This window comes from Dromaius novaehollandiae, chromosome 24, assembly GCF_036370855.1.
Source record: "Dromaius novaehollandiae isolate bDroNov1 chromosome 24, bDroNov1.hap1, whole genome shotgun sequence".
NCBI lineage: Eukaryota > Metazoa > Chordata > Aves > Casuariiformes > Dromaiidae > Dromaius > Dromaius novaehollandiae.
In genome coordinates this window covers 392,161-411,019 of record NC_088121.1, presented here as the reverse complement: position 1 = coordinate 411,019, position 18,859 = coordinate 392,161, and the positions used below count along the sequence as shown (strand labels likewise).

The window sequence follows — 18,859 nt, the reverse complement described above, 5'->3', positions numbered from 1 at the left end:
AGGGAGTTACTGGCTGACTTAAGTGAGACCAAACTTCCTATCCTCTGGCAGCAGAAATTAGAAGATTTTTCTAGGAAAAACAAATCAAGTTATTGCCTTTAAGTAATAACTTTTATCTCAGGGAAACCTGCTCCAGTGGACGTATTTCAGCTGACCACAGTGCCTACTGTGCAAACGTTTCCCTGTTCATTGGTTAAACTCTCTGCTATAACTTCCCACAGAGGAGAGCTTTGGTCCAAGTCTGAATGTAGGACATGAACAGAAATACAGGGCTTCCTGAACTGTGACCCTTTCTGCTGTATTTTTGGCAGACAGGTGATCTGGGGCAAATCGCAAGGAGCAAGTCTTTTCAAACTATTAGATTAGCCGGTTGCTTTCTGCCTACAGTGAAACTTCTGTCCTCTGTGGCGCAGAACAGGTGCAATTGTAATTATCTGTGATCGTGAATAATGAAGAATATAATAATTTATGGCAGCTTTCTTTTAAAGATAGATCCCTCTTTCCCCTACCCAATTTCTTACGATTTCATTAAATGCTGCTCTCCTGTTTGGGGAGTGTGCATGTAACATCCGAAGTCAGTTCCTCTGGTAAGTACAACTTTATTTCATACCTGAATAAAAAACATTTGGTATGTCTTATTGCTCCCTGCAGACCCTTCTCTCTCTTGGCATTTCAACGATAAACCCTTTCCTGCCCCCATGCGCCTAGGACTTCTGTTTTTGGTTTGTTTTTAATATATGCTATGCAGCAGCCGTTGCGTTTTAAGCACTCAGTTTCTTATGCCTCTTAATAAGATTGAGAAAGGGGGAAAATTAAAAGGGATTGAAAAGTCCTCTGTTTGTTAAAGCTCAGGACAATGTGAGAAAATGTCGTACTGGGATATGCATCACTGTGCCTGCAGCGAAAGTTTTCTAAGTAATTTCTTTTTTCATTTACCTCTTGCAGGGGCTGAATGTATTTGGAGCACAAATGTGTGTGTTAAATTGCAGACCGCATGCTCTGGGGTGCCACTCTTATTGGGCCTTTCTGTCTTTTTTGTTTTGCAACCCAAATGAGATATCTGGAAAAAGGCAAGAGCTCTCTTTTCTTAAATGTCCCACAAGCCATTTCAGCTCTCAGAGCAACAGGTAACTCCCCAGAAAGCCTTCTCTGGCTCCCAGTGCACCCTGTCCTTTATATTGATCTTCAGCATTGCCAGAACCTATTTGCTACAACACTCACAGATTCATTAAACATTTCCCTGGCTGGGCATTTTGTAGTAAATTTTATGAAGCAGCTTTGTGTTACGCTTTACCCATGAAGCCATTGTTTGCTGTAACTTTTTCTAAGTGGGCCTAATTCATTTGCTCACACACTCCCATGTGGGACTCAGGAAGGGGGGGGAAAAAAATCCACGAAGCTGCTGCTCGCTTCTGGGGCTGCTGCTTTCTACATTGCTTCAGCACGCAATGATGCAACTTCCTGAATGGTGTCCGAGTACGTTACACAGTTCGAAGGGCAGAAGCTTGGTCTGGCTGTGGCAGTCTGGGAACTGGGATGTAGCTCCTGAGTGTCCGGGTTTGAAGCTCGTGGTCCAAATAATCATCTCCTCCCTTTTAGTGAGTCAGCACCACGGCAGTGAGTAGGACAGCAAAGCAGTGGTCATCTCTATCGCACGTATTTATTCCGTCCATCTGCTCTTCAGCCATTGCTGAGGGAATGACCTTGTACCTTAGAGATGCTTACCATCTAGAGGAAACGATATTTGTGGAGGGTTTGGCCGGAGGCTTTATCACTGCAAAAAGAAATTTACTGTCCTTGCAATTCTGTGTGAGTTTTCTGTAGCTACTGAAGTAGGATGGTACTTCTCCTTGTTTGCAGTCTTGCAACAGCCAGAGCCTGGTTACTCATTCTGGTGTGCTCCGATTTACGGCCCTGCCTATCCTGAACAGTCATCACCTCCAGTCCCTGTGCAACTGGAGGCGCTTTCAGAAGTGATCCAAACCAGTGCCTGCAGACCTCTGGTGAGGTTTGCTCGCCATCCATCAGCACGTGGCCTGCTGGTATTATGTGCTCTCAGCAGTCTCGTTTGCTGTTGTTTGGGTTTTTTTAAAAAAAAAGTCTCACTATAAGTTCACTGTAAGTCTGCCAAACTGGAGTTGAAACATCATCACTAAGAACATCCTCCTCTGATGCAAGAGTCTGAACCATTCTTTAAAATTCAGTCATGTTCTTTTCCTTGGAGTGGGTTATCATTAATGCCTGTAACTGCAAACGTTACACTTTGGCCCTCTTCCTTGCCTGAATTTAAAGAGTGGAAACATATGAAACAAATAGATTGTCTTCTAGCATGAAGACAATGTGGTATTATTCACTTCAAGCTGTGCTAGCAGCACTTACTCAGTGAATTTCTATTTTCGAGGGTGATAATTTGTTAAAAAAATGTCCCTGGTCAAATCATATTTAACTGCATTTGAAAAGTTAGTTTTGGTTTTGGGGTTTCGTTTTGGGTTTTATTATTATTACACTGAGCATTACTAAAGAGACGATACCTACCCCGCACTCATACCGACACTTTCTATTGCTGTTTTACAAAACCAAGTCAGAGTGCCACTGGGTAAGAAGCTTCCTCAAAAAGGAAAAGGTTTTAAATGAGAACTAAGAACTTGTGTGTTCTTTAAGACACAGGAGAGGCTACAGCACAGACTATCCAGTGAAGAATTAATTGGTTGAAAATAATTAGTGTTAGGTTGTCTTGGTAAAGCAATTCAGTGGGTTGTTTAAAAACACAGTTATTTTAAATGATAAATTAAGTGGATAGCCTTAGTCTCGTGTATAGCTTAATGAATTACACTGGTTCTGGCACTTCATGTTTAGCACTGCTTTGGGGAAGAAGCAGGGCCTTCAAAGTACCTCAGTGCTTCCCAAATGTTAGTCTGACCATGAATTTGCTAAATCAGAGGTACTTCAATTTTGCTCTCGCTGTGCTGCACCACAGATCCCGCAGTTAAGCAGGGCTGCCTTGGGCCTGCTGGCAGGAGAGGGGCAGACCTTTTCCAGCCTCTCGGTGTCAGCCAGGGCTTCCCCTGACCTTGCTCTTCTGAGCGAGCATTAGAGGCTGTCAGCAGCAGATCGCAGGTCTTCATACCCACTTTGCAGTGTATTGCCCAAGAAAATGACTCCTAGTACCTACCTGCACTCCCATTTTAAATGTCACATGCATGATTATGTATACTGAACGGAGAGGTTAGTCTAATAAAAATACGGTAGCTTAATAACTTTGGTCATCATCCTGAAGCTGGTTACCAATGCTGTGGAATATATGGTTTGTTTCAAGCAGTTGCAGACTAAGTAGTGTCTTTCACTAATGTACCCATGACGAATTTCAAAGCCTGTAACGTTAATGTTAGGTAAATTCAGTACTGGTACGTCCGTATGTTTTGAAGTGATCATTATCATTGCACTTGCAATTTTTTTATAAACGTGAAGATCTGTAAACCAATGTACAGTACATTAGACCAAGGAAGGCACTGCATATTTGTGAATAGGATCTGTACTAGTGCAACTCTCGAGTGCTGTAGTAATTAATTTCCATTGGCACGTATGTTCCAGTTAGAGAGATTCACTAGGTCTGCACCAGTACAGATACTGCATGCTGTAGGTTGAAGTTTGCAGCAAAGCATGTCTTGCATTCTTCCAGCAAAAGTGCTTTGTTAGTGTAGACCTTGCATGTTGAAGCGCTAAACAAAGACGTAGCATGTCTCCGGGAAAGAGCCACCAGCTTATCTAACGTGCATGTTCTCAGTAAGAGATCTGTAATACTAGATTAATTTTACATTATAGTATTGAAGTGCAACAGGAAACACTTGGAAGTTGCACTGCAAAACATACATTAGTAGATGTTATCTTTAACATATGTGTAGTTAGTCTCAACATTAAAAATTACTTAGTACACAGACGCACACATTTTTCTAGCATAGCAATGACCTTGGCTCAACTTCTGATTCTGTGTGCTGCAGTAATAGAAATATTAGTAACAACTTCACGAAAGAGGCTGCAAGAGAAGAAAGAAAACTAAATATAATTTAGAAGGCCAGTTTGTCTGTGTCATTTGTGAGCATCTTCTGTTCACTGTACCAGTCCTCATCTGTTTTCTGTAACAAAAGGATGATGTGGACTTACCAAGCAGTTAACACAATACCACCTGATAACCAGATGAGGGTGAGAGTGTGTTGCTGCCTTCCGTGTGACAGTGAAGTCCTGGCTCCCCTGACTTCAGCAGGGTTCTTCTAGGCACTGACTTGGGTAGAGCTAGAATTTCACTGCAAAAACTACAGCTGTAACAGGAATTTAGGCTCAGTACAGCACAGCCCAAGTAGAAATTCAGAAATGGTGGTGCGTTCTTGCCCTCTCATCAGCCTGGGGATCAGAGCACTTCCCGGAGTCTGGGGGACCTTCGCTGAGACAGCCACTCTGCCTGACTCAGAGCAAAGAGTGACACAACCGACTCTGGGATTTCAGAGGAGTGTTGTAGCCCCTTGGATGTAAGGCTTCGAGCGCTGAGAAATGACGTGCATTTGGACTAGCAAAGCCCTCTGTCTTTCCAAACATGGTATTCTCAAACAGTCCAGTAGAATCAAGATAATTGGCAAAGGTCTGACATTGCACTTACTGGTCAACGTGCTTCGTTCATTGACTTCTCTTCCGCCCAGTTTCATAAGTTAAGAGCATGCCCTTGAGTGCTACCTTCAAGTAGGCTAAAAGAAGAGTTTAAAGCAGCCAGCTCCTTTTTTGACTGTGATTCTGTGTAGTACTATATGCAGAAAAAAATAAGTGAGCCAGTGAAATGTATTTATAGGACCCTATACAGAGGTTAGTTATACAGCCTTCATCATACCCCTATGCTGGCAAGTTAGTCCAGGGGCCAAAAGATGATGTATGGGTGGAAGCCTGCTTACAGAAGCTACAAAATAGCATTGCTGGTGCTTACCTCTCCTGACACCTTTTAGTATCTAAATTATATTTACTTTAGCTTTGTTGCATTCACTCCCTTTTTAGTTGGATTCTGTTGCACAGATTTGCAGCTGTGACACAATTCTTTGTACCATACCTTTGTCATTTTTCCTTTCAAGTTGCAGCTAGATCAGCTGGGCATGTACCTGCTCTGCTAAATCACCTTAACTTAGGCCATATCTTACTCCTTTTGGGGTGGGCCTTCCCTCGCAGTAATGGAGGAAAGATGTGCAGGCAGGTGGCTTTTTCACACAAGTGAGCCTGACGCTTATTCCAGTGGAATATGCGTGTCTTCTCTGTTTACCTTGCTGTTTGTTCTCAACAGCGTGGAAATGCATCTACAAATACATGAAAGGGTAAAAATAAGTTACGTGCATCATAACTTTAAAAAAAAAATCAAAACTGTACTTTCTGTGGAGTCCCATTTAGTAGCAAGCAAGTGCATCTCTATTTCAGCATTAAGACAACCCTGTCGCGCCCTCCTGTGACATTAGGGCTTTGTTTGGCGAACAGGAATTACAAGGAAGGATGCAGCAAAAGCGAAGGGATTGTGCCACAGAAAGCAGCTCCCTGCAAAGGGAGGCAAAGTCCAGGTGGCTCAAGCCCAGCCTCCAGCTTGGCACCTGCTTTTGGGGTTAGGGGCAGCGTGAGAAATCTCTGCAGATTTGTGGTGGCTCCTTCGTAGGGAGCCTTCACAGGTGTGCAGCCAGTTTGTCAGCCTGAGCCGGGGATTGCTGCTGCTCCAGCACTGATGGAAAATTCTACTTTATTTGATGGATTTTAAATAATTTCCTTCTCTTCTCTTTTTTTTTTAATTTATTAATGTATTTCACCTTTCGGTAATGATTTACTTCTTACACTAACAAGTGTTAGAGGAGGTAGTGTATCATGGACATTTTAGTCTTGCACATGCCACATTTAGGGAGACTAACTCTTCCACATAGAAGCTCCATCTCACTTGGAAGGTAGTGTCTGCCACCACTGGCTATGAAAACATATATATCTAGTACCAGCAACATACCAGAAAATATAGCTGCTACTAGCTGGAACAAGTATGAAGATGTAAATTGGCTATCTTCCTTGTTTGCACTGATACCAGTCCCTTGTGCTTGCATGTAAACACTTTCTTAACGTGAGATACTGTTTCAACCAACATCAAGCTTTGCCTGCAAGTCTGAATGACTGATTTTCCCTACTGTGCTTGGCACAACAGAAAATTGTCCATGTTTCAGTGATCTGTGGAGAAAGTAGGTTAACGCTGAAAAGCCACTTAGCTGTAACAGCTGGAGTCAGAGGCAAAATCAGTTAATGAAAAGCAGTCCAAAAAAATCCCAAGCAATTAAATAGGACAATTTAATAGCAGAATGAAGTCAAACTGTAGTTAAATATACACACCTACACACTCGCATACACACATAGACATACATTTTTTATATATATATATATATATATATATAAAAAATAAAATGAGGAAAAAATAGTGGCTGGAAATTAGTATATCCTTCCAAATGTGTTCTGTCTCAGATTTCTACTGTCCCATCCTTGCGCTTCCAACTGTTTACGGTGTTGGGAACACATTGCCCTCTTGTCATTTCTCTGGGAGTTGGCTTCTTTTGCACTGCAGGTTATAGTGAGAAATCATTTTGATTTTTGCTCCCTTTAAAGCTTTTTGGAATAGAAGTGTTATATAGCTCCTCTTTGTTTTTGCAGAGTGAAAGAATTGAAAAAGGCCAAGGAACTTGAAGATACGCAGCAGCATCCCGTAGCAATGTGACATTGCTTTTCAGACTGTTTTCATTTTCTGTTTTTAGCAGAGACATGCAACAACAACAAAAATACCCACTGCAGTTGTGGAAATATCAGCTGCAGGATTTTAACAGTAATGTTTTGGTCATTGCATTTGCACTTTCATGGACAACTTTTAATTTGTTCAGCAAGACATCTTGGAACTCAATCTTCTGTTGGATCATGGGGAAAAAAAGACACCAGGAAGAAATTGTGAGTTGTTTCATTCTCCAAGAAGGAAGAAGCGATTAATTATCCTTTTCATATAGGGCTGTATTAAACAACATGTGGAACTGTACAAATACTATACCAAAAATATTGTTAAGAAAAGGTGGGAATGCACAAGCAACACAAGAATGCTGTTCCTGCACCTGTCAGTCATCTCCAAGAAACTGAAGCTTTTGGGAGTCTCAGTGGAGGGGCTTAGATCAGTACATCTTTATTGGGTCCATGCATCCTCATTTCCTTCGCACTTCTGTCCTTTGTGTTTTATTTAAATCTCTACAGCACACTTAATGCAACTTTTTAAATCTGCAGGTTTTTAATACATCCCGTGGGAATTTACAGAAGGGGTTGGTGTATGAGATAAACGGGTAATGCATGAGAAATGGAGAGAGCAGCTTAAGCAAGTTTTAAAAAGTTTCTTTTTGGTATTTTTACTAGAACCTGCAAATCAATTGTCATGTACTTTTTTCTCATACTCAGCACTTTATTTTCTAGCCTTACTTTCATGTACTATTATTTTACTTAAGTTCTTAATTTGTAAAACATGTAGCTTTTTATCTTAAGTGACTGTCAAACCTCTTGTCGTTTTGTAGAGTCACATACATATGTTGCCTGGACATTTTATACCACCTAAAGATCAGAGTGGTGCTGCATTCTGGCCAGTAAATTTCTTATTTTGGCTATTTCATCAAATTCTGGGCAGTTTCTGTATATATAGAAGGTAGAAATGGAAAATGAGAAAAAATATTTGAAAGGGAATATATTGATTAATTACTAAATATTTTATTCACAAAGGGTCAATAACTTGGCAAGATAAAATTATTATTTGTATAGTTTTGTCTGAATGAACGAGAAGAGTGTGGATGTATTGTTTGTACATACTGTATATATTAAAACAAAGAGATATGTGCATGAACTCAAGAAAAAGAAATGAAAAAAGCAAAGCATTAGTGGCTATGGTCTGTAAAATGAAACAAAAACTTTATTTCACTATAAGAAACTTTATTTTAAATGTTCTTTAGAAGAACATTTTTGCTAAAGCATGATTAAATGGCAAAAAAAAGAGCTACTGTATTTAGACTTAGGAAAAAAAAAGGCAGAGCAACATTACTTAAAAAAAAAAAAGAAAAAAAAAAGGATATGTTTACATTTGATTTTGGCTACCAGGAGTTTGGTTTGGTTGAATTTCCTTTATTTATTCCTTCCTTTCCCCCCCCCTTCTTTTTTTTCTTTTCTTTTCTTTTTTTTTTTTTTTTGCCAATGGTGCCAAGTAATGCGAATGCTGATATTGCTTAAGAAAATTAAGTTACTTTTGCAGAGCAGATAATCATAAGAGTACAAAAACCGTATCTAGCTTAACACCATACACTCACTCCAATAAAGAACACTTAGAATGAATATAAAATGAAAAAAAAATAGTATGAAAGTAGAAAATATGTTTCACATTTTCATATCTCCTGCTGGAAGTCAGAAAATGTAATAAAAATTGCACAAAAAAAAGGGAAAACTTAAAAAAGATGCAAACTGATCTTGTAGGGGTGTCATGGTATATTGCTATTTCCACATAGTGAGGAGCCAAAGAAATTAGATTTTTTAAAATTGAAATGATAATTTAAAACTGTCACGAAGTGTCGACAATAGGAGCCAGGGTCTGATCTTAATTATGCAGGAATGTAAAGGAAGTAACTCCTGAAGTCCATGTTGTTACTGTGGGTTACATATATGTGTCTGAGACCAGAAACTGCTCCTGTGTGTTTGTGCTGCTACTGGCAGTTTAAAATTTCTGAATGGACTGGTGTAAATTTGAGATTGTTAGTTTTGGAATAGTTGTTCTTACTTGATCCCGGCCACCAACTGCAATGTTTAAACGCAAGGCTTGTCGTGAAGCCTAAAAATATTCACATGTGAGAAGCTTTTAAACTGGTGTCTTTAAAAGAAGAGTAAAAACAAAGATTGTGGCAAAAAAAAAAACCTGGGGTCAGTGCTCTTGGTGCCTTTTCTATAATTGTACCTGTTTTTAATTACTTCTTTTCACTGCCAGCATTGAATTACAGTAGATGTGCTATAGCTCATTATCAGAATTCTCTTGTACATTTGTGAACTGCTGCTTTATGACCTGATTCTAAATTGGAAAAAAAAAGGAAAAATGAAGAAAGAATGGCCTGGCTCTCACATTGTGGCTGTGAGCAGCCTCATAGCCTCAATTTATTGTATTGAATTGGGACTTAAAACATAAAATATTCCTCACACACAAAAATGGAATGGGAACTGCAGAAGAATCTCCTTTGGAATGAACTGGAATGCTCTGTATTACTACTGGAAAAACTCTGACATTTTGAAATCAAAATGTTGCTCCCATTAACCAGTATGTGACAATATAGAATTGATCTTTTCCCAACAAGAGTAATGACCTCAGAGGAAGTATTTTAACCCCCTGTATTTGTACAAAATGATTCAGTAATATACAGAGCTATTTCCAATTACTCTTCCAGATCCATGGGCCTGGTGGTGTATCTACAAATCTAGATCCTGCTTCAGCCAAACATTTTAAGCATGTACTTACTGTTAAACATGCAAGCAGTTCCATAAGATCAACAGAACTACTTGCATGCTTGAAGTTAAGTATGGCTTCTAAGTGCTTTGTTGTGTCGGGTCATAACCCTTCAGTGTATCACTGGTGAGTTAAAAAGACTCCCACTGAAGTGAAGTGATTCTGTTCACCCTTTTCTTGATTGTGGAACTTTCATTTTCACAGAAGATACGTAAGTGCAGCTCCCTGGGAAAATCCACATTCCCAAGTGCCAGGAGTTAGAGCTGTCTTCTGGTAATGGAATTGCTCCTTTGTGAAACACATTCAACAGCAGTAATACTGTGTGACAGAAATACAGAATATAACATGAACCCCCTCTCTGGTTGCACGCTTATGGCAGTTCCACACAGTAGTTGGTGCCCAATGGGGGGTCCCCAAGACTTGCATGTAAAACTAGTATAGATGTCTTCTCTTTTGTAAGTTTTATTTTTGTAACCGTGCATGTAAAGCATCACTGAATCAATGGATCTGTTGAAGAACTCAGCTGCTGGAACCATGCAAATGTTTTGAATTGCCCTTAAAATATGGAAAATGTTTTCTGAATGCTTTATATTCTTTCTGCTGTAAATTAAAAACAAAGAAAATTTCCCCATACGAAGTGTGGACCTTTTTTTAAACACTCTCTCCCCCATTCTGGTTAAATAGAGCAACATATTTCTTTAGTCACTATTAATAACCTTAGGAAAAAAAGTGGTTCTTTTACTATATAACCTGCTTGTAAATAATACCTAGTGTCTTAGTGGTTATAATCGGAACGGTCCAAACTCTATCCTCTACTGGATGTGCAGCATCCAGGGTGCAATGGGATTCGCTGAACAGAACAGCACAGTCCCCAAATCTTCAGCCTTTTCTGCTTCCTATATTCCTGTATGTAACCTTCATCAGGGGTGTAAAGCAGCACATTGCAGAGGAACTCTCCTGTTTTTCACGCAGTGAACTCTTCCAGGTCTTTGCTTCAAGGCGCTGATGCCCAGAGGTGCTCGGTAACTCCCCTGTGCGGCACTGCCTCGCCGGGCCTTTTCCAGGTTAGGAGCCAGCCATGGAGCTCCACAACGTCGTTCTGCACCGCCAGCTCGGGCCACGGGCACTGCGGGCAGCTGCCATGGCTCACCGCCCAAGCTGGCAGCAGCCAGACAAAACATTTAAGACACTAGCCACATTTTCTGCTTCTTCCCCTGCAGTCCTCGCCCCTTGGAGAACCTTTTCTTTTTGAGTGTTGTCTTCACTTTTACAGCAGAAAGGAAAACTGACTTAACATCTCAAACATTGGGCACCCATTCTCTCTAAGCTTCAGACTACAGGTTTTGCCAAGATGACTACAACTACACAAAAACACTAAAAATCCAGTTGTGTTTTAAAAAAAAATACAAGTTCTGCCCAGCCGCAGCTCACTGGAAGCAGGCTTGTTTGGCAGAAATTAATTTTCGAGGCAGTATAATATGCTGCAATAGTTCTAGTATTTGAAATGTTCTGTGAAATTATGTGATGGAATACTAGCTTAAAAAGAAAACAATAATTACTTGCAGAGTAACTCAAATTGGTTGAATTAACGTTTTGATCATGCACAAAGGCATGATTTTGTTTCCATCTTTACTAATTGCTATATCTGCAGTATGCACAGCACCATTTGCTGTATGTACTCGCAAAATGCTGATAAGGACAAAATGGTCATTTTTTTTTGGTAGTATAACAAGTTTTCTACAACATCCAGCAATTTTTTTGCATGCTTGTATCTTTTTAATGAAATAAAAATGAAGAAAAAAAAATGAGTAGTAGCAGGAACAGGAAAGTATTGAGAAATATTTGATCAACTCTTAATTGGCCCCAATTCTAAGTTTTCTAACTCAAAACAGCTATAGCTGTTTATCTGGCAGATACAGGATTGTCTACAAACTGCTAGCTTGTCTGAGGTCAAATTATTTTCAGTACCTCTTCAGTTAAATTATATACATATATAGAGAGAGAGAGAGAGAGAGAGAGCACTTTCAGAACAGGACTCATGTCTGGGCTTTCCATGAGAAATCTGCACACCTGGTGGTAGACGCCAAAGTCCTATGCTGCACACAGAATAAAGCCTAATCTTATAAAAAAATTCATGAGGCCTTCAGATGTCCAAACCTAAGAGGGTCACATTTAATAACAATAACATTAATAACAGATACACAAGTTACATGAACCAACCCTCAGTAATGCAGGTAATTGTATCAGACTATGAAGTTAGCCTACCAGGGAAAAGTACTTTTAATAAATTAATCCTCTCTTTTGTGAAAGACCATGTCAGTACTAGCGTAAGTTTTTACAATACCCATGACTGCAACAGAAGACTAGTTTGGATTACAGTGAAACAAGTTTAAATATGTTGCTCTTTAAGCATATTTAACTCCCCAAATTGTTCTCGAGTTCCCCGAGTGTCCATTTTGCATGCTTGTTAATTTGTGGGTTCCCCTTCGCCATATGCCAGCTAATTCTCTGAGCGATAAGACCAGGTGTACTTCTGGACATAATTCACTGCAGGACCCATTCACAGCAGACAACAGGGTTAGACCAGACCGGACTTGGTGCCCTGTGCGAGCATGCAAACTATCCTGGGAGGCCTTGTGCTCTTGAGCATCCTCCGCTTACCCCTAGGTCACGCAAGGCATGCACTCGGTTTGATATGATTAAAAATCATAACTGGCAGGCTAGATCACACACACATACACACACTATATAAGAACAAGGATATCTTAAAATCACCACAGGGACCCAGCAGAATCAGGCCAAGTGTTTGTTAGGCAATTAATTTAATTGTACCAGTTTCCATCAGAGGGTGCTGCCCCTGAGAACCAGGGATACACACTGCACTACTTGCCTGGGAGTGTGAATCACTTTTAAAGCCATGGATACATTTAGCACTGTAGATGTAGCTAAAACATCACCATGCAGGCATACAGCTGCCAGCCAGCTTGCCATTAAACCAGGGAAATGTTTGCTCTATTTTCAGAAAACACATGGAGAAGACTTACCACTCAAAGGAAGTGAGACTCCTTACAAAAAAAAAAAAAAGCAGACACTTTTTTTTTTTCTCTCAGTATGCTGAAATCCAGGTAACAAAGTAACTTCAGCTGTAGGAAAGCTCACACAGACTGGAGGCAGCATACCATAATGACAGCAACAACATGTCCCTTTAACATATACCAAACAGTGTAGGTGTGTCCCTGCCATGACACAAGCCCAGAAGCTGTCCATAGGAACAGGCTGTGTCCCTCGTATGCCAGGCAAAACTGTCCAGAAACTGCCTGCCTTGTTACACCCTGGTACCTGGACAAGCTGGACTTCGCCACGTGCCCTGGCCCTCCCCAATAGCCAGGAAAAACCTCGCTACCAGCATGGCCCTGCAACAGCTGCAGAGTACAGCACCCTGGAGCCTCGCCGTCCATGACGCAGGGGCAGTGAGCATCATACAACTTCTACCTGGAAAGCTAAGGACATAGTGCAGTTCACTGAAGCCAGCTGAGTACAGGTTGTACAGCCTGAACAATAGCATATGTACATCCAGCCTGATATATATATATATATATATATATATATATATACACACACACACATATATATATGAGAGAGAGAGAGAGAGAGAGAGAGAGAGAGTGTGTGTGTGTGTGTGCGCGTGCATGCGCGCATGTGTGCAGGCACACAAGCATGCATATGCTCCCATGTCAGATATAAAGGCAGTCTCTCTCTCTCTCACACACGCGCACACACGCGCGCGCACACGCGCGCGCACACACACACACACACACACACACACACACACAGACACACACACACACACACACACACAGAGTGGCAGTGCTCGCTGGTGCATCAGGCACTGCAGGGGTTTCCCTTTTCACTGCCCCCCCCCCCGGTGGAGGACAGGCTGCTGTAAGTGCCAGGCTGCCCTCGGCGGCCATCCCCAGCTCGCTGGGGCGCTGCACGTTGTCCCTTACACTGGGCTTGGTGTGACAGACAAATGCCTGGTGCAGGGAAAAACCTGCACCCGTTCTGTGGCAGGTGGGCCCTGCCCAGCGTTGTCAGCACGATGATGTTTGCTTCAGCACAGTGCAAAGACGGACAAGGGCCCATAACCAGGTGTGTGGGGCCACCTTTGACAAGAGAAGCTGCCTGCACATAGCTGGACTTGCGGCTCCTGGCTGGAGCTGGGATGTTTATCTTTTGCAGACGGTCTGGCACACTGCGATGGTGGGCAGCCGTGAAACAGCGCGATAAGAGGACAGGCAGCAGCTAGGGTAGGACCAATGTGTGTGTGTGTGTGTGTGTGGGGGGGGAGAGAGAGAGAGAGAGAGAGAGAGAGAGAGAGAGAGAGAGAGAGAGAGAGAGAGAGAGAGAGAGAGTTTGGGGGTTGGGGGAGTGAAAAGGGACAACCCCCCCCCCCCCCCCGGGGCAGCACCTGAACCACCAGCAAGCACCGCCACTGTGTGTGTGTGTGTCTGTCTGTCTGTCTGTCTGTCTGTCTGTCTGTCGGCGGGGGGGTGAAAAGGGACACCCTCCCACCCCAGATGCCCGACACACCAGCGAGCACCGCCACTGTGTGTGTGTGTGTGTGTGTGTGTGTGTGTGTGTGTGTGTGTGTGTGTGTGTGTGTGTGTGTGTCTGTCTGTCTGTCTGTCTGTCTGTCTGTCTGTCTGTCTATCGGGGGGGGGGGGTGAAAAGGGACACCCTCCCACCCCAGACGCCCGACACACCAGCGAGCACCGCCACTGTGTGTGTGTGTGTGTGTGTGTGTGTCCGTGTGTGTGTCCGTGTGTGTGTCCGTGTGTCTGTCCGTCTGTCTGTCCGTCTGTCTGTCTGTCGGGGGGGTGAAAAGGGACACACACAAACACCCCCCCCCCCCCCCCGCGGCGCCGGACGCACCGCCGAGCACCGCCACCCTCCTCCCCGCGCTCCCGACGACTGCGCCCCCCAGCGGCCACGGCGCGCGCCCCCCCCCCCCGCCGCGTCCCGCCGGGGGCGTGGCCTGGCGCGGCCCCGCCCCGGCCCGTCACATCCCGGGCGCCGCCGGGGCCGCGCGCACTTCCTGCTGGTCTCGGTCGGACGGTTTTGGCGGCAGCAGCTCGACCCCGGCGGCAGCATGTGAGTGCGGGCCGGGGCCGGGGCCGGGGCCGGGGCCGGCGGCGGGCCGCGCCCTGGGGGCCCCGCGGCCGGGGAGCGGCGCTGGGAGGGCCGCGCCCCGGCGGGCGGCGGCCGGAGCAGGCCCGATGCGCGGCGGGCGGGGGCTCGCGGGAGCGGCTGCGCTTCGAGCCGCCAGCGGGGCCGCGGCGGCCGGGAGCAGCGGGCCGGGCCCCCGCCTGGCCCCGGTACTGGGGCGTTCGACTGCCGCTTGGGTGGGCGATCCCCGGGCGGTGCCTGCGGGGTGGTGCCGACGGGCTGCTCTCACTTGTCTACTGATAGCTGGAGAACGGAACGTTTGAAACCTCTGCTCTCGGGATGGAGGTGCAGCTCCAGGACAGGCTAATCTTGGAAGGGTATAAAAGGGTGACCCGAATGTCCAGATGCAGTAGCGCTTACACTATCACATAGGTGGACTGCTCATATCAGTCTCTCTGGACTTCCTGGTTTGCTCCTTCTGCACGTATGCATTTGTTCCCTCTAAATGTAAATTTAAGTTAACTGTGTAAACATAGCCAATGCTCAGCTTATCCCTTTGTATATCAAGGTGTGCTGTGTCTGATGCAGAATGGATGAAAATATAGAAGAGCAAATTGAGTACAGATAACCCTAGAGAAAGGCAACAGAAAGTCATTAAAGCAGTGAAAAGGGCATCAGAAATGCATAGAGAGGCTCTTTGTTCAGTTACAAAGATGCAAAATGTTGCAGCTGGTAAAAGGAACTAAGCTGCCTGACTTCAGGAACTAAAAGCTGACCAGAAGTAAATTGCTGTATGCCAAATGCTTTTTCTTGTTCTGCTTCCTCTGGCTCAATGCCAACTGTTTCAAAAGAAACAGGTAACTACTGGAAGAGCATATAGTTAGAATAACCATTAAGTTTCTGTATGTAATTTTTTGAAAGCTACTGAGTCTTGAAGCTTTGTATTTGCATTCTTGCTAAAGAACACCCCTGAACCCAAGTTCTTGAATATTTGAGCCCTATGAGCCATTTTAGGAGTTGCTATATGCCTTATTACAAGTTGCATTATTAGCCAGCCACTGTTGTCTTTTAGCACTTCAAGCAATTAATTCATTAGCAAGAGGTTTGGAGCATGGCTTGATTTATACCCAAGGTCAGTTGTTAAAACCTCTTATCTCCCATGGGAAATGAAACTGCCCAATATTTCTTCCAAGGATTCAAACTCCCTGTTTTCAGGAATTTCAGATAACTTCTAAACTTAAGCTTATCAACTATATATATAAAAAATTATACAGAATAACGGTAACTTTCCTTATTGCAGGTCAGCAAGCGGCCCTGGAAGCTCAAATGTTGCCGCAGGCAGTAATCGTCGTCTTCAGCAAACGCAACACCAAGTAGATGAGGTAAAGGTCTAGTCTGATAGCAGTGTAATAATTTCATCTCAGAAAACCTGATAAGCCAAATAAATAAGCTTTGGCCACAGTAGTTATTGTCCCTTTATAGGAAAGGGAAGCCTAGTACCATTCAGCTTTCATTATACTTGTGTCACTTTGAGTCTTGGAAAGGTTAAAAAAAAAAAAAGGGGGGGTGGCAGGGTGGCAAAAACTCCATTCTGCTGGCCTGCTGAGAATTTACCCGTGGCTAAAGGTCAGCTGCAAACTCAGTGTCTGAGGATTGGGTATAACTTAAAATAGTGCTCTTTGTTCTTACAGAGAAAAAACTTTTTTCTCCTCAGTGGCAAAAAAGGCTGATCTTCTCCAAATAAGACATGGCCAGATTTCTGGGGAATCCAAAAGCCACTGTTGGTTAAGAACAGCTTTATCTGCTTGAACAGGATAGCACTTAAAATGAATTGAATGTCAAAAATATTTTGTCAGTCATGTTAAAATGCCTCAACTCCTTCTGAAGTAGGTCATAACTTATTTCCCAGGTTTCAGGGAACGCCAGCACAGCTTAGAGAGCTTGTCTGCAATACTGACATTTTAAAGTAGGTATTAGGAACTTCCAGCAGCATGTGAATTTCACATTTTCATTTAAGCTCATGACTGGATCTCCTAAAAGGCAACTGCTCCTACTCCTTAGAGGAAACCATTAAAAACATCACATATTGGGATCTATTACCTGCAAGTAATCTCTCCAATAATGATACAGTTGATATACTTACTGTAAGTGTTAAATTGATGTAGGTGGTTGACATTATGAGGGTGAACGTGGACAAGGTATTGGAACGAGATCAGAAGCTGTCAGAGTTGGATGACCGTGCCGATGCACTGCAAGCAGGAGCTTCCCAGTTTGAGACCAGTGCGGCCAAGCTGAAAAGAAAGTACTGGTGGAAGAACTGTAAGGTAACCATGACTTGAATACTTAAAATATTCAGTATTACAATTAACACTGTTTTAGGCAATATCTCAAAAGGCAGAAGTAGAAGTGACTCCAGCCAATGTTAAGTTACAGCATCTAGTTTCACAACATATACCATAGTGCTTACATAAAGTGACCAAAACCTGGATTACCAGTCCTGCTGCTTAACACAAGACCTTGTCTAAGATAGAAATGGCCAAAGGGAAACATTACAGTAATCTGAGGCTGTGGGGAACAGGTGGGTAAAGACCAAAAATGTGTAGGTTGAGCTAACCTGCAGGGAAGTATTACAAAGCATAAGGAGCTCACTCGGTGTTCTACAGCTCCTGGCAAAGGTTGGAATTTTCTTTGGTGAGCAAGAAAGTGCAAAATGTGGTGCAGGATAAGAGTAGAAAAGGTGTTTAAAAGGTTTATTTTTACTCCTATTCATACAGTCACCTTAGGCTCTGCACAGAGGCATCATGGCAGAGAGCTTGCTGGTCTGCTTTGCTTGCCAGTGTGCACAGCCTACCATTGCTGCGTGGTAATGGTCAATCAAGATTGCTTGCTGCACAGGTTATACTTACATGTTAATCTAGCACACAATGCAAGAGTACCTTGCAATGGCTGCTTCCCTCCCTTCCCCCAGTACCCTAAAAGCCTGTTAATGCTGCTGCATAGTCTTGTAGTAAGTGTGTTGTGGCTTTTTTCACAGATGTGGGCAATATTGATAGCTGTTGTTCTCATTATCATCATCATCATCATCGGTAAGTTTCAGTGAAATGGGGATTTCTCTTAAGAGTTGCAGTGGATGGGATTAATTCACTGATTTACAGTTTAGTAAAGCCAGGGTACCCAGACTGAAGGCACATATAACAACATTAACTTGAAATAGCAGTGACTGCTTAAACTATTGTTTAATTGACTGCAGTGAGTGGTAGACAAACTGCTGTGGGAGCTCTGATAGCTGAATCTTGAACACCTGTGTAATACAGATTGGCAGAGAGGTGAAACTGAGATTCCCAAGGACTTACCAACCATGAGCAACTTTTTATAGCTGCATATTGCAGAAGTATAAAGAGATACCATATGCCTCCCTTGTCTGAGAACTCTATTTCCATTTGTCCCAGTTTCCTAATCTTGTTTAGATCAAGCTTCAGCATGGTAGGTCCAAGTGCACTGCTACAGTATGTGGGCTTTTTTTTCAAAAAGTAGAGACTGCTTTGCTGTTGGGTGAAATGGTACTGACATTGAGTTGGAATAGCAAGCCAGGGAGCGTACAACTTGCCCTCTTCGTTTTGATTTCTGATGTAGCCCTTAAATATTTCTTGGGAGGATAAAGTTTAAGTTGGTGCTGTAATGCAGTAACAAACACTAATAATTAGCAACAGCTGTGATCTTAGGTGAGAAATACTGATGCAAGCAAGCACAGAGGAAAACTAAAGCTAGGAAAAACAACATGGGAAACTTCAATCCCTCTCTACCTGTCTCTAGTATCTTAAATTCTTAAAATACAGGATTGTTATGGTGGAGGGCTGAAGGAGACATGTCCCTCTTGCAACTTTTTTCTTTTTTGTAGTCTGGAATGTATCTCCATGAGTTACAGGAAGAAACTCAAATCAACTGAAGATGTCTGTCTTCAGCCTCTCCACTTCAAACCTGCTGTATTTTCAGCCCATCTTCTGCTGTTTAAAGCAAAATTATTTTGATTTATGAAATGTTAACTTTACCTGGTTGCCTTAAGACACTCCTAATATAAATACTAACAAGCACAGCCCACAGCTTGCACAGTGCCTTGATAAACTGGAGCATGGAGCTGAT

At 42.9% G+C, this 18,859-nt stretch overlaps 2 protein-coding genes across 10 annotated transcripts in view; both read left to right on the top strand.

Annotated features, from left to right (window-relative positions):
• Positions 1 to 10,186, top strand: part of CAMTA1 (calmodulin binding transcription activator 1) — a 435,941-nt gene extending 425,755 nt beyond the window's left edge. For all 9 annotated transcript variants that reach the window (XM_064525335.1, XM_064525333.1, XM_064525334.1 and 6 more), the window contains one exon: positions 6,703 to 10,186. In XM_064525335.1, the coding sequence (XP_064381405.1) occupies positions 6,703 to 6,766 (64 nt within the window). In that variant the 3' untranslated portion in view covers positions 6,767 to 10,186. The remainder of the gene's footprint in view (positions 1 to 6,702) is intronic.
• A 4,397-nt stretch (positions 10,187 to 14,583) lies between these two features.
• On the top strand, positions 14,584 to 18,812 carry VAMP3 (vesicle associated membrane protein 3). The gene is made up of 5 exons (XM_064525346.1): positions 14,584 to 14,704; positions 16,020 to 16,101; positions 16,885 to 17,043; positions 17,754 to 17,805; positions 18,618 to 18,812. Coding segments are annotated over exons 1-5 (315 nt in total). The 5' UTR covers positions 14,584 to 14,702; the 3' UTR covers positions 18,638 to 18,812.
• Positions 18,813 to 18,859: the final 47 nt, after the last annotated feature.